The sequence below is a fragment of the Centropristis striata genome, chromosome 20, assembly GCF_030273125.1.
Source record: "Centropristis striata isolate RG_2023a ecotype Rhode Island chromosome 20, C.striata_1.0, whole genome shotgun sequence".
NCBI classification, from domain to species: domain Eukaryota; kingdom Metazoa; phylum Chordata; class Actinopteri; order Perciformes; family Serranidae; genus Centropristis; species Centropristis striata.
Genome location: NC_081536.1, coordinates 24,908,406 through 24,934,843, shown reverse-complemented (window position 1 = coordinate 24,934,843; position 26,438 = coordinate 24,908,406). Strand labels below are relative to the sequence as shown.

Genomic DNA, 26,438 nt, shown 5'->3' with positions numbered 1-26,438 from the left:
TACATTTTCAGTAGGGGTGCACCAATTGCAATTTTCTGGCCAATCACTGATCTTTAAAAAGCCTGACCTGCCGATTCCGATTTTGGCAGATATCGATTTTTTTAATAACTCATAGCATACACCTTTATTGATTGAATCTTATTTTATTGAAAAATAAATAACAGTATTTTTCTTTAACAAATAAAGGAAATCACAAAGTATGAGGTAGTTAATAATAATCAAATACAAATTTGCTCTCCTTCTTTAACAGTGTAAAAGTTCCACACTGACGACATGATTGGTTGAGTGTGCTCAGTCATGCAGAACTACGCGTACGTGCAGACGCACTTTCAGACCTCTGCGGAGGTAGATAAGATCGCAAGACAAGATCGGTTTGACGTAAAAGAATTGGCCGATCGCCAATCCCGCACCCCTAATTTTCAGATGAGATACATCTAAGATTTATCCTGTCATCAATTCATATCACACTGGGTTCAGACTGAATCCAATCACAGAGATTTATTTGGAGATACAGCATACATTTTCAAAATGATACAAGATTACATATTTAAGGCTAAAGTTTCCACTCCTTTATCCACTGCTTTAACAGAGAAGAAAAATATTTCTGCCTCTTCTTACATCAGCCATGTCCTTTGTGGCCTTACATTACATAGCAGCATGACATCATGTCAATTGTGTTGGCCAAGTTGTCTACAGGAATAAGAAAATACCAACACCAACATCACAATCGGCCCAGAAATGCAGGACACATCACAAAATAACTGTGCTGCTGACTAAAACCCTCAATCCTTGGGCACCTTATCCCCCATTGTTTCAGTCTAAAGTAGAGCAGAAATGATCAGTCAGTAAATCAATTGGTTGATTGAGAGAAAATAAATTATCAACTGAATGAGAAAGTAAAATGTGAACTTTTCCATTGTGACAGTGAAACATAACCAGGTGACAAATTAAAGGAAAACACAACAAACTGTGTCAACTGTTAGTCATTAGCAACCTGTTTAACCTACATTTCAGGCTGTTTCAAGCACAAAATCTGAGGAAGCACCTGGATTAAATGGCTTGAACTGATAATTAAATTAAGAATTTGTTGACAGTATCTTTGGTGGATGATGGTTTTAATAACTGCAGCCTCTACAAATCAGCACATAAACACCACACATGCATTTGCATTCAAAACACACACACACACACACACACACAGTCTGCCCCTTTCTCACTCACACACTGACTCTTAACACACCCTCTGACACCGACCCTAAGCTCTGCCTCTCTCCCTCGAAACACATTCTTATCACACTGATGTCAAGTGGTGAGGCATGAGAGGTGGCAGTACACTCAGCCAACTCGACCTGTCCAACTCCATCCTTCCCTCCTTTCCTGGCTAGAGGCAGCTCTATCACAATGTAAAAACTGATAGCAGGACCAAAATGCCTTGGATAGTTACAAGCTAAACTGAAGCACAGCACTGCAAGGGTCACAAAACCATATTCTTGCTCCTTCAATACAATATAAATTCACTCTGTGACCTTTTGTTTTACCCTGTAGTAAAGCTCTATTCATGAATTAAATATAAAAACAAAAGGCACTTAAACCAAACAGTCAAGCAAGTTACAGTACCAAAACCTGCCTGACCACTTGATTATCCAAAAGATTGTTAGTAGTGCTGCAGACCTGCGATTCATCCTGACAATGCAAAATAAAACAGTGGATAATTGCATAATAAAGAATACTGCATCTCCTTTAAATTTGTACTCTTGTTAACAAACAGGTTAAGGAGTTCCTTTGCTGAGGCAAAATAAGAAAATAACATGAGCAAGGCTGTGAAGGTGCTTTAAGGTCATATTAGCCATATGACTCGTATAGTATTCCTTGCCAAACGGTAGGACTGGTTTTATATTAGAGGGATGTTTCTGTGTAATATCAATTAAAAAATATATCAGATGGGTTACGTAATCCATCTGGCGAGTTTATGCCTGTTTATAATGTTTTAACATTTTCTATTGCTGATTGATAATATTATGAATGTTGTCCTATGAAGTTGTGTCCTTGAGTGAAAGGAACCCTATCAACTTCTCAACCTCCTGAACCCGCCTGGTCTTGTTTAACAATGTTTGGAGCTCATGGTTCACATTTCAAAAAGGACTTTAGATCATAATGTTGACAATGTTGCTTTCCTTGAGTTTAAACTTTAAACTACAAATACTACCTCTAACTGAATTATATGGCAAAATGGAGAAAAGGTTTCAGTGGGGACACATCAATTTAACCAAAGTGATCCAAAAGTGAACCCAAGCATCATTAACTACCATCCTGATTAAAATGCAAAGACAAACTCTCTGGACAAGTGTCCCACCTTTAAGAGGAGCTGTCAGCATCTGCGTTACCATGGAAACAAGACCCAATTTATCGTGCTAAGGTAAGCAAAATCAAGGTCAATAAAAACGCTGACGTTTCACATCTGTATAATACAGAATGAGTGAGCCCACTTCTCTAGAAACAGCGTTTACTGTAACAGGAAAGGTTTCAGTTTGTCAATACATCTTGACTTCCTGCCTTATTTCCGAGGAATCGCCTGTGATCAGGCGCTGTTTACTCCAAACAAACCCCAAAGCATGTGCATGTCTGAAGCAGATAATATGATAGTGAAGAGGGTTATTTTGACCTGACAGGTTAGCCTGGTGGGAAGACCCCAACATCAGGTTTAAATTGAGCAAAATGCTAGGCTAAGTGAGAAAACCTCCACCCATATGACAGCCGCTGTCTGCCACCAACACTGTTAGGCAACCTTGTCGGTTCATCACCTCCCTCTCAGCCGACCCGGCTACTAAGCAAAGCTAAGGTTAAACCACAAGAAACACCGGTCACCGTTCACGGTTAAACAGTGCAGATGCAGTGATTTAACATTAGCATCCTGGCTAACTGGTAGTAGCAGCTGGATGGCATCGTCTTCCAATATGTGTCGCCCTGGTCTTATCATTTAACTCGATCTAGACAACTTGTAGACAGGTTAATATCACAATTAAAGGCTGACATTATAAAGCTACGGCGGATAAAATGACCGTACTAGCTGCGCTAACGTCTATATTCCTGCAGCTAGCCAGCAGGCTAACCAGTGAGAGCTAACGTCATTCTTCCACACCACACATACTACTCTCTGCCCTTACCTCATAGTTCAGTTTCCATGGTGAAATACAGGATAAAGTAGCTCGTTGTGTGTTTATGTGTCCATACAATGTGGTATCTCCTCCCAAAATGTGCTGTTTTATCACCAAAACCCTTTCCGGTGATTCTCCTGTGGTTCCAAAATCCCGACCGACTGAGGGACAGCTGGAAAATGGGGTAACGTTTCTGACATATCGCGATATGTCCTGGTGAATGGAATGATATTGCTCAAATCTCGCGAGAGTTTACGAGCCGTAGGTATGCCCCGAATCTCAGGGATTAGTTTCGCTCATTTATATACAGTCTATGGTTTCGCCCCTGCCGGCTGCTGTTTATTAGAGAGAAATCCTGTTTTCTTTTTATAAATTGAAAATATATCCAAAACCAACGTGTATGTAAGAAAAACAATAACATGAATATCTTTCAGAGTGCTTACACTTAAAAGATCAAGGTTTTATCCATGTCTTAATAAAAGTAACACAATTTGCCAAAGGATAGAAAAATTCCGTTTGATATTTAAATTTTGGGAATAATCTCTCTCTGAACCAACGTTATGAGGATCAGAATTGAGACGTTACGTAAAACAGAACTAGCTATAATCCACCATATAGTGAATATTGAGGATCAGGATTGAGACATTACATAAAACAGAACTAGGTATAATCCACCACATACTGAATATGAGTGTGTAGCCGCATAAAACAGCATCAACTCATGAAGTAAAAACATGGGCTACTTTAAAAAATGAATGAATTATTCTTAAATACATGTAAGAGTCTAAAAATTAGAAATTTAAGCAAGAACTTTTAAAACAATGCAGTAATTACAAAAACAGAAGGAAAGCTTTAACTATCTGCTACTAAGACCAAATTCACAAGGCAGTACCATACATGATGGTGTAGATAAAAGGCCTATAGCTGGAAAAAGACAAAGATCAGAATAAAAAGAAATGAAGACATTATTAAACAATGCTTTTGCAGACTATATGTGTGGGGTTTTGCACAGTGGGTATGGCATATAAACTGTGTGAGTGACATATAAACGATTGCCCATGATTGAAAATATAATAGTTCTATACAAAACTAAGTTTATGAAGGCCAAAAGTGTGAATGAAAGAAATTATAGTTAAGTATGTTTTTAAATATTTTCTGAGATGTTGTCATTTAAATCCTCCTCACTTCACATGCTAGTTGTAGACTTTTATTATAAATAAAACATTTTTTTTTAAAGGGTGACTTTTCTTTTCACTAATAGTTGTTTTATTGAACTTAACCCTCTGGAGTCCACGAAAGCGCCGAAGCATGACTTCTTCATGAAGTCATGACCTGCTGTCAGCTTCCCTCTAAAGTTTTGGCTTTTCCAGAATTTTCCATGTCCAATTTAGTGCGTCAACTCCATTTCAGCAAAGGCAAAAATCACCACGACCAAGATATTAATTTTTCAAATTTTGCAGTGTGCGTTTCAACATTTTTAATGCAATCTTTTGTGTTAACTGTTTCTCTGTGTGCTTTTTGGATATTTTTGTGTTTTTATCTGTGTTTTTTTTGTATTTATTTTTTCCTTTTTTGTGTTTTGCTTTGTTTTTTGTGTTTTTTTACTTTTTTATGTGTTTTTTGTATTTTTTTGTGTTTCTTGTGTGTTTCTTATGTATGATTTATATGTCTTTTTTATTTGAGTTTTTTGTAATCTTGTGTGTGTTTTTGTGTGTTTTTTTGTGTTTCAAAATGTTGATCCAGTAAGTCAAAATGACAAAATAATACAGGTGAGGTGAGGTTGAGCTGAAAAAGATGATATCAGCATGGCATGGTAATCATTATTTAAGTTGTATATACAGACAGAATGAAAAAGAGACAAAAACCAACAAAATAGCCCAAAGTCCAAAGGGTTAAAGATGTGTCACTCCATGACATCCAATAGAGGGTGGTGTTGTAGCGATTACTGCCAGCAAAAAATGTAAACAACGAAGAAGAAGAGGTCAGCTGACTGAAGCTAGTTGTCAGTTTAGCTGCAGGTGAGAAATAGAAATATCTCTTGCTGGAAGAAAGAAATAAGTACTGTTTGAAAGGTTTTATTGTCAAGCAGATTGCACATTGCTGCAGACATTAAAGGTATAAGAGCATGAAAGGTTTATACTGCCGAGCTGGAGTGAGTGATGCTGAGCCAAAGTTCGTTATCCAGGAAACGGTGAGCTTGTGTTTCATATTTCGGGGGTCTGAGTGTGCAAGTGGATGCTGTTTCTGTCATTATAAGCAACATTTTATGCATCAAATTAGAAGAAAGCAGAGGAAACTACCCTGAAACTGTATACATCACTATGGAGAAGAGATTAAAATGTGTCCAGCATCTTCATATAACTTCAAAAACCTCATCTTAGAGTACTACACTGGACATAAAATCACTTCTAACTCACTGTTTTAATCGTCATGATGCTTGTGTATTTCAGTGCAACTGATGTTAACCTGTGTGTGTCAAATTATAGTGTATCATTTTTTAAAGCACTGTTATATATGTCAGTTTCTCAGTTTGTATCTATTTGTTTCTCTCCAGAGTCTTCCAGAGGTTTTAGGCAGTCACCTGGTCAGAGTTCAGGTAAAGGCATGTGGACTCAGCCCACTGGATCTCAAGGTATTTAAATCAATGATTATGTAAAATTAATATGAGCAAGGCTTTCCCCTGATCAGATCACATATTGCATGCCATGCCCACACTGTCAGCGATCTGTTGTTACTTACATAAGATAAGATATTCCGTTATAAGTCCCACAATAGGGACATTTTCAGTGTTACAGCAGCGAAAGAGTATAGCACAAAAAGAAAGAAGCATCAATAAAATAACAGTAAATAGTAAACAGGCAATCTTAATAAGACATATATAAAAAAAATAGGAACAATATGGACGGATTCAACAGTTAAAGTTGCACCATTACAGATAGAAACATGTTTTATATTGCCCAGTGGATTGATAAAACACTTGACTAAAGTATTGAAAATACTTATTTTGCACAGTTTGTGTACATTTTAGTACAGTTATTGTGAGTTTTGGTGTGTATTGTCTACTGGGAGCAGTGCTGGCTGTAAAGTCTAACTGCTGCAGGAAGGAAGGACTTCTTATTTGGAATTATAGATATTTTGTGTCAGTCTTCACTCTTATTGTTTATGCCATTAAATAAAATTTAGTTGGCTCAGTAATCAATCCATTTATGGGTAACATTTTACAACTAGAAAATTTCCTCTGGGGAAATTCTGAAAGGGCCACGGGGGCTACTGCCGGTGTGTGTACACTATGATGATATTCTACAGAGATTTCACACTATGCCCTTTAACCTCAAAATGTGTGTGTGTGTGTGTGTAGCGAAAATCGCATAAAGTTACCTGTGTGTGTGTGTGTGTGTGTGTGTGTATGTATGTGTGTGTAATTAAAATCACATAAAGTTACCTGTGTGTGTGTGTGTGTGTGTGTTGTGTGTGTGTATCTGTAACTGTAATCACATCAAAGATCAAAAGCAATCAGATCAAAGCAATCAACAGAATTAACTGGCACCTGTTCCGGTATAGTGACATTAGAGGTAGACAAGCTGGAATTTCTGGCCTCGAACAGAAAGCATTTTTGGCAAAACCATAATACCCATCATTGATCTGACTTCACTTTGAGCTTCCTGAGTTCTTCCTGAACGTCTACACATGTTTTTTTTTTTCAGAAAAATGAAAAAATAACTTTGTTAGAGCGATCTAAAAAAACTGTTCCATATCCCTTTTTCAAATATCTTCCTGCGTTTTTTAATATGGGAGCCAATGAGGCTGTTGGTGTGTGTTGGTGGCGCATCTGTGCGTCCTACACCCAAACTATAATTCTGACAGCTTTACCAGAGGATTGTGAGTGACAAGACAAATTTTCCTACGTTTCTGTGTATAAATTATTTCTGTAGAGTGGAATTTGCGGCCTGGAGCACAGTTTTCAAATTTATTTTTTGACTATTTCTTCTCTCCCTCTACACTCTGGCGATGATGTCACACACTGTGACACGAACATTCCATGCAATACACACCCATTATAATCTCAGAATTTCTCCAAAAATGATCATGGTCATTGAACAGGGATTGATAAAAAACTATATGACCTATCGAAATGTGGATTTATACACCAATACACAAGACTTGTGTCTACTGTTTAAAGTTTAAATGGAGTCTCTAGGTGAAATTATGCCGAATTATTGTTCTTTTTCGCTCATTTTTTGTCGGCCGTCCCATTCATTTCAATGCAAAATTTTGGGCAGAAAAATTCGTATTCTGTAGAGAAAAGTAATAGCACACCGATCCCGATCAAACCGCACGTTTTGATATATAATTTGTCCTGCAACTCTTCAAGTTGTAGGACTAGTAGCGGGACGAAATTGCGTCCGGAAGAGGAAGAAGAAAAAATCCACAGTATAACAGTAGTGATCGGTGCGATTGCCCCGAGGCCCTAATAACCAACTAAGTGATGTTAATAGATGGTTTATAGACCAATTATTAACCATTTACAAAGTGCTATACATATTTAATCTTTAAATGTTTTCAACCAATTTCTTCAAGGTATATGAATCATTTCAAAATCATTAACATACTTAATATGGTGTTAAAAAAGGTTATAATGAGTTATAATGAGTGCTAACCCAACTAAAACTATTAATAAACTATTTATTATAATTTATTGGTTTGTTAATGGTAAAGTAACTATAAACTTACATTAATGTCCCATCTATTTGCCATTTATAAATTATTTAGTTAGTTAAAAATTAATAAAAATATGTATTTACCATTCTAATTGGCCTATTTATATGGTTTATAAATGATGATTAAACATTAATAAACTATCTGTTTACCATTTATAAATGGTGGTTATTGTAAAGTGTTACCCATTTATGAGCCCAGTGATCATATTCTTCTCTGCTCATCTGTCTTTTGCTCCAGCTGCTCGATGACTTGGGGATCCAGAGAGATTTAATTCCTGTTGGCAGAGAGGTGGCCGGGGTCGTCCAGCAAGGTTGCAAACACACTTTTCATTGGTGCTGCATGATCTTTCAAAAGAAATACAGGTGATTAGTAGTGAGCACCTTCAAAGACCTTATATGTTTAACATGTTTGTGTTTTTTTCTTGCAGTGGGCGACAAGGTCTCTTTCTTCCAGCCAGAGGACGAGGTTGTAGGTAGGATGTTATTTTAAATGATCTGACCCAGGAGAAAGGGGTGGCACAATTGTAATTCTTAATTTTTTAAAAATCGATCGAAATGAGCTTCCCTTTTCAAATGTCAAGCTCAAAAGAAAGACCTTTTGAAAATTTTGTTGATCTTTCCTTTTTTTAATTTTTTTTTATTTTGTTACAAATAAAGACTCAATAGTCTAATTTTTCAGCACTGAAGGCTTTGTCATTGTTATAGATTTAGTTGATCAGTTATATTTGTAATATCTAATAACTACTATTTCACAATTATCATGTATCACATCATAAATGTATTAATGCGAAAACATTTTCAAAAATCTACATATGTGATTGCCAGGTCTTACGTCTACAGTTTGTTAAATATATGTTCAACTTTACCAAATTCAGTAACATGAGTTTAAAAATTACATTTTAATTGTTATGTAATAGTTTTAATGGGATTAATTCCCCTTATTCCATAATATTTATTATACACTGTATATCCTTCTGTCTCTCATCCTCCTTCTATTTCCAGGTATTCTGCCTCTGGACTCTCCTTGCTCTGGACTCTGTGATGTCATTGACATAGACGAACACTATTTAGGTACTATTTAGCGTACTATTTGCACACACACATATACACACACAAATCTTCACTCACAGACATGCAGGTCACATAACTTGCACTTTGTTCCTTCAAAGAGCAGCTTCAATTATCTTCTAAACCAGGGGTCGGCAAGCTTTACTAACAAAAGAGCCATTGTTGGAAAAATAAAGAGAATTTTTTTTTGGGATGGAGCCGCAAACCTTATTTTGAGCCTTACAAGAAGGATAAAACATTTAATGTAATAAATTCCCGTTAATGTAATAAAAATCTGCACTTGAGTCCAGTGAAAATGTAATAAAACCTGATAATGTAATAACTTCCCAATAATGTAATAAAGTGCATTTCCCAATAATGTAATACACTTTTAACCAATAATGTAATAAAGTGTTACATTAATGGGAGGTTATTACATTATCAGGTTAGCCTTCATTTCGCAAGTCCTGATAATGTAATAACTACCCGATAATGTAATAAAGTGCAGCAGACCACCCATTACTTGAGTTCAAGTGATGATACTGTGTAGGCAACTCTAGCTCAAGAGCTCTAGCGCCACCAACAGGTCAAAGTTGAATGTTTATTAATTCTTGAAATCTAAAGGTGCTTGGCCATGACAACCAATCACACTTAATGGCTAGGTCGGCAAACAGGAAGTTAGCCAATTTCTCAGCAACCCTTTAACATATCTTAACCAAACTTGGTATATAGAGTCATGACGTCACCCTGGGAACACCTAAACAATTTGGTGACCTTTGACATTTAGGGGGTGGTGCAATATTGTAAATGTGTTTTAACTCCTATATCTTCACATAAATGGATTGCAAACTTATTTTTCAATGTCTGGTGATATTGCCAGACCTCTCCAAATAGCTCCAAAACTATTTTGCACATCAGAATTTGGCTGCCATTCTGATCTTTGAGCACCCTGGTGTTAAACTTTGAGTCTTATTGACATTTAACCGGCTTAGAACCTACGAAAAAAAACCTGGTCTCAACCAGCTTTGGTGCCATCCACTATACATGCCCCTTCATCATTGCTTGCAGCTTTTATACGTTTTTGGAATGGATTATTTTGTATTTCAAACTACACTACCGGTCAAAAGTTTTAGAACACCCCAATTTTTCCATTTTTTTATTGAAATTCAAGCAGTTCAAGTCAAATGAACAGCTTGAAAGGGTACGAAGGTAAGTGGTGAACTGCCAGAGGTAAATAAAAAAAGGTAAGGTTAACCAAAACTGAAAGATAATGTAGGCTACATTTCATATGGAGTCTTGGGCTATTTTGTCCATTTTTAAATTCTTTTCATGTCTTTGTAAGTCATTTTGTGTCTTTTGGTGTCTTTTTTTGTCATTTTGTGTCCTTTTTTTGGTCATTTTGTGTCTTTTTTTAGTCCTTTAGTTCAACATAAAATGTGATTTTGAATCTTTTTTTATTTTCAAAACACTATCATGCTCAATAAAGAATTTTAAATGTTGCAAATGTGCATTAATTTCAGAGTAGACTGAGACATTAAACTGCATCATTTTCAATTAAATTCTGGAAAAGTTGGTGTGTTCTAAAACTTTTGACCAGTAGTGTATATGTAACTACTTGTGCCTAGTGCTTTCAGAACATTTTCACATAATCAACAGCAATATTAGACTACAAAGCACTGCTCAAACAGTGCAGTAACACTTTACTTTTTACTAAGTACATAGGTTGGATACATTGTATTAGGGACCCTGTAAAATAAAGTGTTACCAACTGTGTTCTGAGCTCGTTAAATATCACTGGCAAATTGCAGTGGACTCCAAATGCAACAATTTTGTATTTGTTTATTTATTTAATTTCAACACACAACAAAAGTAACCTATATCCAGAAAAGCCAGTACTATATAGTGTTACCAACAGTGCTCTGAACTTTTTAAATATCACTGGCAAATGGCAGTGGACTCCAAATGCAACAATTTTGTATTTGTTCAGTTAATTTCAACACACAACAAAAGCAACCTATCCAGAAAAGCAACCTCATTTTAGAGCCACCATTTTAGAATTTCTTTATGGTTGATGTCTTCATCATGGCTATTTTGAACATGGATTTGAACTTTCTTTCGGCATCCATATACTGAACTGGTCTATAATCCATAAACCAATAGCAAATAGACAATGTATTATCGTTATTGAATGTGAATATTATATGAAATAACTTCACTAACCAAAGCCTCATTTGCCCTCCATGTTTTAGTAGATAGACTGATTGAAGTAAATATAGAATATAAAATACATTTATAATAAAACAAGCGACTTTATACACTGGACAGCTATCGATGAGCCTTTGGTACCAGCATGTAGTTAGAAAAACTATGTAGGTAATGCAATACTTGTAATGTAATACTATATTTTTGATTATTCATATTAGTAGTAATAATATATTACTGGAGATGATTAAAGACAATAATAGTAGCAATAATAATAACAACTAGAAACAACTAGAGTGGATGCAATATACTGGCTAAAATGTTGCAATGTTGCTGAGCTCACTGAGCTAGCTGCTTAATTTGAAACACGTGCATCAAGGACATATAAGGAGAGACCTTTGACCTTCATCATCAAATCAATTAATCTTTAAGTCCCTACAAACACTCATACCAAATTTGAAGCACTTGCACCAATGCATTCTAGAGATACTGCACTCAAGGTTATCATGGCTGTCAGAGAGCCAAATGGTTTTGAAATTGAAAAAGCTGTTTGACACATTTGTTCAACTTGGTCTGAAGATCATATGCCAAGTTTCATGAAGATTGGACAGAATATGTGGCCCCCTAGAGGTCAAAGGTCACCAGATGTTTTGGGTCATATGATGATGTCATGATGTCATATGTACCAACTTTGGTTAAGATTTGCTAAAGGGTTACTGAGAAATGGGCTTACTTCCTGTTTGGCGACCTCACCATCAAGTTTGATTGGCTGTCACAGCCAAGTGCCTTTGAATATCAAGAAGATGTTGAATGCATTTGTGTGTCATGGTCGGAAGATCATCTGGGCCAAGTTTAGAGAAGGTTAGACAACATTTGTGATAAGAGAGGCCTTTTAAAGGTTTTTGATCAAATCAAAGATGGCGGAAAATCCCCATTGAGGATGCATTGAGCTTGGATTGGCCCAAGGGTTCCAGTGATACATCCTTTGAGAAAAACGGATGAACGGGTCAAAAGTTAATAAACATTCAACTTTGACCTGTTGGTGGCACTAGAGCTCTTGAGCTAGAGTTGCCTACACAGTATCACCACTTGAACTCAAGTAATGGGTGGTCTGCTGCACTTTATTACATTATCGGGAAGTTATTACTTTATCAGGACTTGCGAAATGAAGGCTAACCTGATAATGTAATAACCTCCCATTAATGTAATACTTTATTACATTATTGGTTAAAAGTGTATTACATTATTGGGAAATGCACTTTATTACATTATTGGGAAGTTATTACATTATCAGGTTTTATTACATTTTCACTGGACTCAAGTGCAGATTTTTATTACATTAACGGGGTTATTACATTAACGGGAATTTATTACATTATCAGGTTCTACACAGCCTAAAACTGAGTATTAATTAGCCTACCAACATTACTGCTAGGTCATAATGAGCATTTATTAATATGTTTTTGTCAGAATGCAGCAAAGACTCAAGTGCAAATGAGGCTGTACACCGAAGAAATGTCTCAGATTTGAATTGAAAGCTAGCTAGGGAAACGGAAAACTAGACTTGAAGTTGCATTTTGATGTTGCGCTGGATCTTCTAGTTTCATATGATATGGTATCTCCTGTATATTCCTAAAAGTGAGCCCACTACGGCCTCAGGAACAGCGAAAGCGGTGGGCTGTCAAAACCAAGGTTGTTAAAAACTAAGACTAATAAAAAATCAAAACAATTTTAACCTTGGTCAGTACGCTAAATATCGCAATACTATGCTGTATCGATATTTTCCCCGACCTCAAATGTACAAATGATCCACTAGATGTGTGTGTCTCTGTTTCTGTTTCTCAGTTCAGAAGCCAGAGAAGCTCAGCTCGGTGTGTGTTGCTGGAGCGCTGCGGGACGGCCTCTGTGCCTACACCGCTCTACACACACAAGCTCGCATAGCAGCAGGACACACACTCCTGGTCATGGACGGAGCCAGCGTATGTAATATAATCATGAAGAATCTTCTGCTACTACTTGGTGACATCATGTAAAAACAACATTCACCCAGGACAGTTATGGCCCATCAGAGGATCTGTGTTGCAGCATGTTTCCAATCACTTTCTACTTTAAAAACTATCTAATAAAGACAAATTTAATAAGGAAAATGTTCCCATTTCCTCTCCCTCCTCAGTCTTTTGGCCTTATGTGCATCCAGTTGGCGTGTTATCACGGAGTGAAGGTTTTTACGACATCACACTCGCCACAAGAACACACATTCCTGAAGCAGCTTCGGCCCAGCGTAGGTACGTACAGAGAAACATTGTGATGTCTCAAGTTCACTTTCAAAAAGCTTTCCTAGCTTCTTAAGAGTCCTCTACAGTCATTTAACATTTTAAACCCAATCAATGCGTGTCAAATTATTTAAAATGCATTTTTCTATGAAATCACAACTATTTGGGGAATTAAGCTCCTTTTTTTCTGATCATTTCATGCTCTATTGCTTCTCTTTCACCCTTTAAAAAAATATTTGCTTCTTTTTCCTGTATCCTTCTGTCCTTTTCTCCTCTCCTTCGTATTTCCCTCAGGTGTTCAGGATCCTTTAGTCGGTGAGATCTTTTCTTTCTGTCTTTCTAACTGACTAACATGCTTGCTTCCTTGCTGATCTTCTCATTCTTACACTAAATAACAGTTGGATGAATCAATATGAGCTGTAGGTTTATTAGCTTGTGTGTCATTTGTCTTTTTAAAACCAGGACGATTCCAGTTTGCAGCACATTATACAGATATATTGTTTTGGTATTAACTCTTAACACATCATTTTAATTGGCTAAAATATGTGAAAGTTGAATGTTATGAATCTTGATCTGAAACCTGCTGCCACCGTGTGGAAAACCTCAAGATTGCAACCACTGCAGCCTAAATATGATATTTTGTGCAGATGGGAGGAGAATTGCAAACTGACATTGAGATTTAAAACAAAAATTAAATGTTTTATAAATCAGAATGACTTGTAATATCATCTTGCTCCATCTTTGTGTGTAAAGTTAAGGTTATTCCAGTTTATAATGGCTCATCAGACTTGCTGCCAGTGGTTTTGGAGGAGACAGGAGGACTGGGAGTGGATATCGTCATAGACTCTGGAGGTAAACACATTTTCTGTGTCTTATTCTCAATGTAAAACTGATGAGTGTGTGTAAAAATAGACCTCAGATTGGTCAGCATGCCCTCAGGCTGCTCAAACAACAGGACATTTTTCTGTGTTTGTGTGTGTAGTGCGTCTGCATGAGGAAGAGTCAGAGGAGGCGAAGCTCCTCCCACACAAACATGACATCATCAGTGTGCTGGGAGTGGGGGGACACTGGGTCACATCCCACAAAGACCTGCAGGTGAGCCAGCGCTGCATCACACAGTGATTACTTTATATTGTTTTTTTTAGAATCCCTCTGCTTCCAAGAACTCCAGTTAAAAAGACTAGAATACAAATTTCAATTCATCCTAATTGAATATAAATTCAAATGATGTCTTTTATTATAATGTATTTTGTATTTCTACAGATGGATCCTCCAGATTGCAGATTATTGTTCTTAAAATCGGCCTCTATATCTTTTCTCAACCATGAAGTGTGGACGGCTTCATCAGCTCAGCAAGGAAGATACTTGCGTATCCTCTGATCATGTGCAAACATTTTTAGTATTCCCGGGACTCGATTTAAAAAAAAAAAAATCAAATTAATTAGAGGCTTTGTAATTAATTAAGCGAAATTAATCGCATTTTAATCACATATAAATATTTGACCTGAGAACAGTGAGAAGTAATTTTTTTCACATGGATTGTTAGTATACCATTGAATAATGACTGAATACATAAGCTTAAGCAACAAAAATATTGTTTATTTTTGTTCAAGTCCAACAGACCAGTGCAATTTTTGCCATTAAGTGTAGCAATAGCACATTTAGAAATATAGTATATTTCAGAAATTCAAGTAGCCTATAGGTAGGTAGACCTTCTGTAAACTATAATATTTTGTTTTTTTTAAGTGAAACACAACACTTTGAAGTACGTTTTTTGTAACAAAATTTCCCATCCACGAGGCCAACCAAAGCGGTCTCATCATGTTCACTGTGGTTTGTTGTTGTCTGAACTCATGAACGCTAGTTGGTGCTCCAGTGTAATCAGTCCGCCTGAAACTCATCCAGTGAAAAACGTTCCACGGTGCAAAAAATGCGTGTGATTAAAATGCGTCAATTTTTTTAACACGTTAATTTTTGTGTACTTAATTAATCTTAATTAACACATTAAAGTCCCGGCCCTAGTTTTTAGATTTCACACTGTGAGCAGATACATAAACTCTCTCCTTAACAGACTTGTGTCAGATATTCTGAAGGACATCGTGGAGAAGATGTCAACTGGAGTACTCAGGTAACTCATCACACAAAAAAGTTGTATGGTCAGTCACATTAATGCTCCAGTAGGTAAGATTTTCTGTTTGTCCTTTCGGGCTGCACATTATAGTTTTTCCATCATTAGTGCGATGAAAACAGACATCACACTTTGAGCATTAAGTTAAGTTAGTTAGTGCCCCCAAATCTGATTTCTAAGACCTGACGCAGTTCATAAATAAGTTAAGAGATTTAAGGTTATTTAGACCAAAACAAGCACTAAATATGGAATTACAGCCCACTGTTCTGAAGACAGATACACTGTAGTGTAACTTAAATCAAATGTTCTCAGTTGGTATGTCTGGTTTTAATCTCTCGCCCAGACCTCAGCCTGAGGAGGCGTTCCCGCTCTATGAGGCCACTGTTGCCATGGAGACTGTTCAGCGTCACCAGAAGAAAAAAGCTGTAGTTCAACTCTGATCACATTCGTCTACGACGTAAGACAACACTTACAAATCACAGGAATCACTTTTCTCTGCTTTTTGAATTGTTTAATATAACAAATTAACAATTACAGTCTTTGTTTTTACTTGTGAAATGTTTTTAGGAACCTGAAACCTGCAGAATCATGCATCATGCAGACAGGCAGACATCATGAACCAGTTGCCAGTCTGAGTTAACACTGAGGACAAACACTCATTAACACCTGTGGTCAGAGTCTGCAGGTCATCTGACCTGATTGACTCAAAGCTGCAGGAAGAATCAATTTTCTTCAGGTTCTGAGGAAACACTTCCAACGAACAAGCCGCTGTGTTTCCTTCAAACACGGAAACCTTTGACCAAAATCTGAATATGTATGTGTTTAGGAGATTAGGATTATTTGTTACTACATATTTTCATGAGAATCCATTCACTTGACAAGTGAAAAGACAAGTGCAATTCCTGCTTTCTATGTTTTATGTTTTGCCTATAAATCATCCAAATTACAATATAAACAGGATCATGATTGTGGAACACTTCCATTTTTGTCTTTTTTTATTTGAGTCTCAAGTAAAACTCCTGAACAGAAATGATCAGGAACTGTACTGTAACTTTTAAACAGTAAATAAATAAGAAAGCATGTGTTGTTTTTCTGTCTCTGCTTCCTTAAAATTCTGTCTTCCATGAGTCCAGGGGGCAGATGTATAAAACTCACAAAGACCGAAACATATGCATTCTTTACCCTAGATTATTATATATAGTTTTTACCACACACACACCCATTATTTTTTTTTACAAATGTCAGCCATTGTTGAACTGTGTGCATGTGCTCTTGCCTTATCTCCACATCCACAGGTTGCCATAAATAGTTGTGGAAACACCCTTAAACTATTTGCATATCGGTACTTGTGGCCCGCTCCACTACTCCACTACTCCACTACTAGGACTTTGTTTGCTGCATTTCTCATGTCAATGATAATGCAATTTCACTGTTGCAGCAGTGACATTCTCCAACGTTGCCAGAGCAGCTCTTACACATTGCTGTGGCTAATTGCAGCATCCATACCACTAATGTATCATGTTCAGAACGCTTCAGCCTGCTAAATTAATAACACTAATGAGTGAAATTGTCAGTGAAACACCATCACTCAGCTAAAACTCTGTACGCCTGGTCTGAAGTATGCATGCGTTGTTCACACATTCTCGCACACATCGTTTTCACACCTGGCCCCATAAGGTAAGAAGACTAGATTTACAGTCATTTTAGTGCACTGTATCTTTGACTTTTCCTTCTCTGTTGTTGTTGAGAGCCTCACTGTGTTGCTCAGGGTCATTATAAAAGGTGCAGGCTGTCTTTAGGCATACCTGGAATAAGACCTGTGACCCTCTGGTTACAGGGCACCAGGCGATTCTGCTGCTGCTGTCAGCCGCACTGGTGGACAAGCAGCACAGGAACAGGGAGACTGTCCAGCATCACCAGTTCAGCCAATCACCTTGCTTGTTGTGACTGGCAGGCCAGGGCACCAATCAGCTGTCAGCTCACACAGTCAGCATCAGGCTGGCCTGATACCATAGACATATATAAATACTGATACCAGCTCGTCTCAGCGTGCCTTCCAGTGCCTCGAGACTGCTTCCCGGGATGCACCTCTCCTCCTGTCACAGTGACTTGACCACGTCTAGCTGCTCCCTGACCGACTGGTCACACTGCTGCAGGATATTGGAGATCTGAACACAGAAAAAAAGAACTAGGTCAGGTGTTGCATCACTGGAAAATAGTCTGATGCTTGGCTGTGTGTGCACAAACACACGCTTTATCCAGAGCTGTGTGTGTGTCCTCTAGTAGTCGGTGACAGAGAGTCCTGGCCGTCTGGATCCTCCGCTGCTCTCTCTCTTCACAAACCACCTGGCCCAGCAACACTGCCCTCCAGTGGTGACTTAAAAAAAAAATATCAACACACGTTGGAAAAAATCTGTTAAATCCACGTATACTATGAACTAGGGCAAAAACTGATTAAAAAAAGGCCCTGTGTAATTCCAAAAGTTGCAGCTCTTCTGTCTGAACTGACCAGTTCAAAGGACACAAAGTAGTAAGTGGAGATTCTCTATTACACAGATATTCACATATGACTCTGTGTGTGTGTGTGTGTGTGTCTGTGTGTGTGTGTGTGTGTGTGTGTGTGTGTGTGTTGTCTTACTACACTGTTTGTGGCAGTGACAGCAGTCTGAGAGCTGTCATCAGCCTTGTGGGGTCATATAAAGGAAAATTAAGACATTTGTATTTCCTTGTTACCCTTTTTCAGTTAATTGTCTTTTTTCTTTGGCAACGCAATATTGAAAACAAAAATTGACAGAAGCAAAAAATAAAATAATAGCCACAATGGACAAAAAAAAGACCCCAATCATTTAGACAGACATGCTACATGTTATACATGCATGTATGTCTAATACATGCTACACATAAGAAAAAAAGGAAAGGCATATATCATACAGTTAATAATTTAAATAACTTTATTGTCAACCATTCCCACTTTTTCCCCAGCCTGTCACTTTAAAAACAGCAACACATAATGGATTTTTGCCCAAAAACATTTGTCAGGGTGAGATGTGAACTTTTTCCAGGATGACATTTCTTTTTTATTAAGATTTTTTTTGGCCATTTTTCAGCTTTATATGATAGTGTGAGAGAGAGTGAAAGGGGGAGACAGAGGGGAAGACATGCGGGAAAGGGCTCCGAGTCGGACTCGAACCCAGGCCACCCGCTTGCGAGGTCAAAGCCTCTTTGGTACGCGCTCTACCAGGTGTGCTAACAGGGCGCCCCATCGAGCATGACATTTCATTAAATCTTTTGCCACAGTATTTCTCAGGATGAAACTGGAAGTCTACCATTTGGTCACAGTGTGGCAGCATGTACCTCTTGCACTTCAAAGATGAATTACATATCGTCACCCTGTTAAAATAATTGCCTAACTAATTTTTTCAAGTTTTGCAGGAAACACAAAAAACTTATGACATATGACATTTACTGATCATTTCACTCAAAAAAGATGTAACAAAGGATGACTATTGGCATAGTAATAACACTGTGTGTAAATGATGTAACTTAAGATAAATAAATGACTTAGGCAATTTTTTGAACATGCCTTTGTGACTTAAGCAGGATATGGTAACACTTTATTTTGAAGATGTCTACATAAGAGTCACACAAGCCTGTCAGAAACATGACATGACAAGTATCATGAGCATTAATGTTACTTCAAAGTGTCATTAATTTTCATGACACATCCCATGTCATGTTTATGACATGCTCATGTCACTCTTATGTAGACACCTTCAAAATAAAGTGTTACCATATCTTGCCTAAGTCCTGTTTTATTTTGACTTAGACATAATTAAGCTGCTTAAGTCACTAACTTGACATAGGCCATTATCTTAAAGGGGTAAAATCACACGATCTGATCAACTGAGGATGTAGGCGATGATTTAGGCAAAAAAAACAATTTTGACAAAAAAATTACTTAGGCCATTATTTTAACAGTGTGACGATATCAAGTGAGCAATGTCAGAAAAAATGAGTTGTACTGGCCTACACCTACTGTAGGTATTCCAGTGTGCAGACTCTGATTATTTAAACTTACACCCTTTACATAACAGTGACTTCTGGATGGATTTAGTGAGCATCTCTTGATTCTCCCAAAAACAATGACTAAAACTATTAGTTCAACTCAGTCATATCGCTTGCTACTTATAGATAACGAGTAATTGCTGAATATCCATAGCATGTTAAATATTATAAATCATATTTTGAATGCCAACTCAAAAACTGAAAATTAATTTTGCTGAATTAATTAATATCTTAAGCCAATGCTTTTAATTTTAAGAAGGGCTGGGGGAAAAAGCTTTTATTAACAGTTTAAAATATTTATTCCCACATTGTGGTGTTAATGAAACCTCCTTTTATTGGGAGTTACCCTGAAACAATTTCAAACTAAGCATGTAATATCTTATTCCCTAATGCTCAACCAAACTTGCAACCCACTACTTCTTTAAATAAATATTCCTGTTACTGGTTAAAAACAAATAAATATATGCATATATATATATATATATATATATATATATATATATATATATATATATATATATACTATTATAAGGGTAGATAGTTGAAGTGATTCAATAATAATTCAGAAATTATGGGAGATAAAACTGTGTAATTTATAGATAAACTTCCTGTTTGATCTTTTTCCTACTGTACTTACTGTGGTTTAGTACAAATGTTTCCTGTGCAATGACATATTATTAGTTACATTTCAGGCGATGGACCTCCAAATAAAGGTTTTGGAATGTTTTAATCTAACTGATTGTCTGACCACTCATAATGCTTCACCCACTGGATCAGAACCAAAACAAAAAAGTATGAACATTAGGGATTATTCTTTAATTTAAAAACGAAAGCTTTGTTGGTGAAGCCACAGCAGTGGAAGTTGATCTGCTGGACAGTCCTATCTGCTTTGAAGAGAGAACTACAGCTGCAGCTCCTTTTGTCTTTGTGAGCCTGTGATGTGGGGCAGGGTGTGGCTCACGGCTTTGTCGCCTGCTCAGGAATAATTCTACATTCTCAGACTCACCCTGGATCATTGCAGGACTCACTCCATAACTAATTTCTTTCCACAGAAGCTCACATTGTATACTGAGACTGCTAAATTGTGGATTTAAGACTTTTCTTCAAAAGAATTAGCTCATACTGTGAGGTAGGTGGACTGAAACATAATTTATAAATTTAATAATAAAAAACTATCAGCAGTTCTGGCTGTTTTGACTTCCACCCTGAACATTACCTTTAGTACATTAAAGCTATGGAGCGTCTGAAGTTAGTCTTGCAGTACTTTCAGTCCAACTCGGAGTCCATCTCCAACGGGATCTGCATCATCCTCGCCTTGGTCAGCGTCAAGCTTTACACCAGTTTTGACTTTAACTGCCCGTGCCTTCCTCAGTATAACAAACTGTATTCTCTTGGAGTGATGATTGTCCCGCCCATCATACTTTTCTTCTTGGGGGTCCTGGTCAACCGACACACAGGCGTCATGATGGATGAGTGGTTGAGACCCACCGGGAACAGATCCAAAAATCCTGCCGTAGTAAAGTGAGTCAACAAATTACTTCCTTCATTTAGTAAAACAGTGTTTTCACATGGAATTACTCAATGTAAACTAGTTCTAACATTTGAGTGCACAGTGATTTTAAAGTAATGATTCATTGGAATTGCAGGTAAAATCTGCAATTCATCTCCCTAATTCAATGTTATCCAGGTATTATGAAGATGGATTTAGACAATCTCTGCAGTTACTCTACAGTTTGCTGGTACTAGTTATTACCTCAGACCAGGGATGGGCAACTGGAGGCCCGGGGGCCGCATACGGCCCGCACCTTCACTTGAAGTGGCCCTCAGTACAACTACATGCATTTGAGCATGTCTTAAAAGTGCAGTGTAAAAATGCACAAAATTGCTTATTGCAATTGATGTTGGTCGGCTGTTATTGCACTGAAAAAAAAGAAAGTAATCACAGTAAGTGGTTATTTTTTATTTTCTTCAAACCCTTTTATTCCTATTTATACTGTAATACATGCATTTGAGCATAAAATATGTTAAGTTACTGCACTATAAACATATTTAAAATTGCACTTTCATTATATCTGGTTAAGTGCACAGTCCTATTTGTGGCCCTGTGGTAGTGTCGATGAAAAATTGTGGCCCCCTCCAGCATTTAAGTTGTCCATCCCTGCCTCAGACCATTTACCATATACATATATGCATAACTTCAGTACAGTGATCGATTACATTTTTTGGAACAAATTCTACCTAGGTAAAAGGGTTATTTTTACAGTATTATCAGCTTAATGTAGTGAAAGAGTCAGCAAAAGTATTATCAGCCTCATGCAGTTAATGTATCAGCAATAAAAATACACAAGTATTATCATCCCCATGTAATTAAAGTATCAACAGTAAAAGTACAAAGTAATATCAGAGCTCATAGTTAAAGTTGAGCAGAAAATGTGTTTAAATGTTTTAAATGTCAGTTGGAAATAGTCTTTATGTCCTCATGCAGGTACCTATTCTCAGCTATGGTCCAGAGGGCCCTACTGGCACCGATGGTGTGGATCCTGGTCACTTTGCTGGATGGAAAGATCTTCATCTGTGCCTTCAGTGTTAGTGTAGACCCTGCCATTTTCTCAGGTATCAGCAGATGGAACAATTGACATAGAGAAATATGTATGCAAATAGTATTCTTATCATAATGTATACTGTTAGTGCTGTCACGTGATTGGTGTGCATGAATATGTTTCCTCAGGTCTACCCAATAACACAGGGCTGGATGTGATCAAAATCATGGCCAAAGTACCCTGCAAGGAGGATGTTATCTTCAGGAACAGCTCATTCCGCAAAGCAGTCTCTCGTTACGTTCGCTGTTATTCACAAGTAACCTCTGCATGCATACACAAAAATGCACACAAACACATCTTTTATACTCATGGAGATAATCAATCAGCTGTTGTGTGAGATCAGGGTCAGGGTTCATTTACATTACATACTTGCTCTCATCATTGGTGTAAGCCTGGGGGTGTCCCAGGTCATCATTTTATAAAGACAGAGACGTACTGTATAAAAGGGCACTTCAGCATTCAGTGCAAGAAGAGTGGGGTTTTTCAATTCTACAATTCTACATTGTCATTAAGCATATGCTTTTATCCAAAGGGAGTTAATACAACACAAGCAAGGATGAAGTCAAGAAACAACACAAGAGTAAGTGCCATGGTAAATAGTTGGGTCTTTAGTCTCTTCTTAAAGATTGAGAAGGACTCAGCAGATCGGATGGAGTTTGGAAGTTGGGGCACTAGTTGGAGAAGAATCTGGTTTGAGACGTAAAGAGGCCTTCAGCGGCGGAGGAGCCAGACATCTTTGACTGGAAGAGGATAGTGGGCGGGAGGGTTTGTGGAGCCGAACAGTTAATATTTTATAGGCAAGAGACAGGATTTTGAATTTGATGTGGTCTACGACCTGGAGCCAGTGCAGAGAGATGAGTAGCTGAGTGACATGTGTTCTTTAGAGCTGGTTGAAGATCAGACGCATTGCCGCGTTCATCTGCAGAGGCTTGGAGGTGCATGCAGGGAGACCTGCTAGTAGAGAGTTGCAGTAGTCTAAGCATCTTTCACATTAAGTGCTGTGGAGTTAGCATTTGAGTCTTCATCATTAAATAATTGTTTTCATACTAGTCTGCTGAACTAGCCTGGGTATACCCAGACTGCCTTGCGCGCTCGAATTTAATTTCGAACCTCCAGACGGTCTGGCAACCAAGCCAGTTTCGTAGCCCTGTTTTAGGGATCCAATCACAGAGCGGGGAGGGACGGTGAGACGATGACGCGTACTACTCGGCACTTGGAAGCTTTCCGGATCCAACATGGCTGCTGCACACGCGAAACTCTCTATAGCTGCAGATGGTGTTTTAAATAGTTTAGAGCGAAAGTTGAAAGGCGAAAGGTCTCTTGGCGGCTCTGCTGAGATCACCAGCGTTATGGTAGCGGGGCTATTAGTGTCGCTAGCGGTTATTAGCGCCGCTAGCGGCTAATAGCTATTAGCGTTGCTAGCGGCTAATAGCCCCGCTACCGCGGACAGCGGAGCCGCCGAGAGGCCCGCAGCAGCTTGTTTATTGCCCATAAAATCAGTGGATGTGTGTGGCAGAATGACATGGGGGGGAATAAAGCGTGAAAATAAATAATCTTGCAGAAAGCGAGAACTGGAGAAGCAAAGCAGCAAACAACACTCTCTCACAGACACACACACAACAAACATCCATCTCTGTTGCTCTACTACGTCATCTGGTATAACTGATCTGATTGGCTAAGAGCTACCTACAGACGCTTTAATAGACATTCTAAGCGTCCAATAAACGGCTCTGGAGGATCGTAAACCACACCTCCTCTACGGAGAAATGAACAGCAGGTGTCCAGACCTAATCTCCAATGAGATTTGGTCTGGTGTTAGCCAGGCTACTGCTGAACAGGCTTTTGTTGTGTTTGCTGACACACACATGTCCACTAACACACACACCTACACACACCCTCAAAGAGACAAACACAAATACAAGCTCCAGATATGGGAGTATGATGAATAGTTGATGCCACTGACCGACGTCTCTTTGTGGCCTCATTACAGATACTACAGCTGATGAATAATAGCTTTTGTTGGCATTGTGTGGCTAACTTTCCTTGCCCTTTCTAGGCAGTTGGCTGGTCCATCCTCCTCTTCCTGATTGTACTGGGAGCACTGGGACGCCTCATTAAACCCTGTTTCGATGATCATGCCACCTCCCTGCAGACGCGCTACTGGAGCAACTACCTCGACGTGGAGCAGAAGCTCTTTGATGAAACCTGTGTCCTGCATGCTCGCGACTTCGCACGGAAATGTGTGGTGCAGTTTTTTGAGGACATAAGGGAGGACGCTGTACTCCGTCTTCCACTCCCACACTATAATGCGAACTTTCGAGAGGAGTGGGAGGATGAAGAGGAGGAGAGACTACATGGGGTATCAAAGCAGGAGCAAGTGGACCAGCTGCTTAACAAGTGGTACTACAGTAAACCTGAACTGGACGTCACCAGGATAGCCCACAGACCCAGGATGTGTGTAACCTGGGAGGACCGTGAAGGGAAAACTTTATACTCTGATGTCTAGGACACACTCAATGCTATAGAGCTGCAGCATCAATCAAGTCAGAGGGTCAGTTCACAAACATTAAGCTAGAGCAAAATGTTAGATGTACATTACATCAGTGTAGCAGAAAGCTTTGCTAAAGTCAAACTGATTTTGTCAAAGGTCTACTTACAAATGACTCAGAGCTGTCAACTACATCTCACACTCTTCATTCGGTAGATGGAGCTGACACAGATACACCTGACTTTGTAACTACATTTTGTTTGAAGATATGTTATCCTAGAAATAATTGTGATAAATAATTATTATTATTATTGCGATTTTAAGACCATTAAATGCCACTATATAATGACAATACAATAGTGTGTGTGTGTGTGTGTGTGTGTGTGAGAGAGAGAGAGAGAGAGAGCAATGTTTTCCATAGTCTGACACTATTCCACACAGACATTTATGGGCTTAATTAATGAACCAAATAATTGATTATTAAATTGCTGTTCTTAAAGCAGAGCCATCTCTAAGACGTATAGCAAACTTGGGCTGTCACTTTTCCCAAAAATGATGTTTGAACGTATTCAAAGTGATAACGGCAGCTGCAAGTTGTAAACTGTCGATGCGGTGATTCCTTAACTTCACTTGGGTGATGAGCTAACAGGTGACTCTGTCCATTGTTGGGTAGTTGCTTCTTACAAAGTCTGCCAAAGTAGAATCCAACATGCATCCACGCAATGCTACTCATATCGAATGGCAAGCAATAGTTACAACATGACTTAAAGTTGATTATAGTAGAGTATATTTACATACTTTGAGTCAAGTAATTTACATGTTTTGTTATCTTCCACAGTTTTTACAGTTTTTGGCATTGGTTTATAAATAATAACTTTGTTTATTTTAATTGAATAAGAATGAATTTGTTTCTGTAAAACAATATATTCATAGCATGATAGTGTCTTGATAAGGTAAACCTTACAGTGAATGTGTCAATAAATGAATTAAAAATAATAGATAAGGTCTAATGATTCTTAATTACAAAAGTTTTGATCACTCAGGGTATTATTTAAAACACACAACAAACCTTTACAATAATTCTCTTAATGTTTACACTCATTGAAATACACAGTGATTAGGGTCAGTGTATCCAATGGTTTAGTGGCATTAGAATGTGCGAGAGGCCTCCAAATTTGGGCTTTTAGAGCAACCACTTTCTCCAGGTGGGCATGCCCCCATAGCCCAGCCTGATACTTTTTTCCCCATTCGCTGGCTACTCCATGTCTATGCTGTTTGTTTGTATCACGATTGGGTTAGGGTTAGGGTTAGGGTTAGGGTTCGAGGCCATCCTGAAATACCCTGATCATCCGCTACTCAAAACCTTTATGGACCAAAAAAACAGCAGTGGACGGCTCCTCTCTCTGTTGCAGGATGGAGAGATACAAAAGATCCTTCTCTCCTACAACCATCAGGCTGTCTCAACCTTCAAGAGATTCTACCAGACTAACTGAATTTCCCCTTGGGGATGAATAAAGTAATTTTGATTTTGATTTTGATTTTGATTTGATTTGATTTGATTTGATTTTGATTTGATTGAGGTCTGGTAGTGCCGTGGTTACCGGATATGCCTCACAGTACTTTCGTGTGGAGTTTACATGTTCTCCCTGTGTCAGCGTGGCTTCTCTTCAGGTCCCCCCATGTCCCAAAGACATGCAGCTTAGGTCTAATTGGTGACTCTAAATTGTTTGTAGGTGTCAATGAGTGTGAGTGGTTGTCTCTC

At 38.1% G+C, this 26,438-nt stretch overlaps 3 protein-coding genes across 11 annotated transcripts in view; 2 read left to right on the top strand and 1 right to left on the bottom strand.

Annotated features, from left to right (window-relative positions):
• itsn1 (intersectin 1 (SH3 domain protein)) overlaps positions 1–3,324 on the bottom strand; it is a 55,836-nt gene extending 52,512 nt beyond the window's left edge. For all 7 annotated transcript variants that reach the window (XM_059323925.1, XM_059323926.1, XM_059323929.1 and 4 more), the window contains exon 1: positions 3,165–3,324. The gene's annotated coding sequence lies outside the window, so the exon portion shown is untranslated. The remainder of the gene's footprint in view (positions 1–3,164) is intronic.
• Positions 3,325–5,117: 1,793 nt separating this feature from the next.
• On the top strand, positions 5,118–16,605 carry cryzl1 (crystallin, zeta (quinone reductase)-like 1). 3 transcript variants are annotated; one of them, XM_059323791.1, is made up of 14 exons: positions 5,118–5,346; positions 5,710–5,787; positions 8,112–8,184; positions 8,302–8,346; positions 8,876–8,944; positions 12,968–13,101; positions 13,296–13,407; positions 13,690–13,710; positions 14,149–14,247; positions 14,378–14,490; positions 14,659–14,764; positions 15,478–15,523; positions 15,867–15,980; positions 16,061–16,605. In XM_059323791.1, exons 1-13 carry the CDS (start codon positions 5,281–5,283, stop codon positions 15,961–15,963), a joined length of 1,059 nt encoding a protein of 352 aa, XP_059179774.1. In that variant the 5' UTR covers positions 5,118–5,280; the 3' UTR covers positions 15,964–15,980; positions 16,061–16,605. The 3 variants fall into 3 exon arrangements, with proteins under 3 accessions (XP_059179774.1, XP_059179773.1, XP_059179775.1); XM_059323790.1 differs by having other exon boundaries at positions 5,123–5,346; positions 16,091–16,605; XM_059323792.1 differs by lacking the exon at positions 13,690–13,710 and having other exon boundaries at positions 5,123–5,346; positions 16,091–16,605.
• A 4,055-nt stretch (positions 16,606–20,660) lies between these two features.
• On the top strand, positions 20,661–24,777 carry calhm3 (calcium homeostasis modulator 3). Its single transcript, XM_059359697.1, has 4 exons — positions 20,661–21,109; positions 22,074–22,201; positions 22,317–22,444; positions 24,245–24,777. The coding sequence occupies exons 1-4, from the start codon at positions 20,823–20,825 to the stop codon at positions 24,692–24,694; spliced, it is 993 nt and encodes a 330-aa protein (XP_059215680.1). The 5' UTR covers positions 20,661–20,822; the 3' UTR covers positions 24,695–24,777.
• Positions 24,778–26,438: the final 1,661 nt, after the last annotated feature.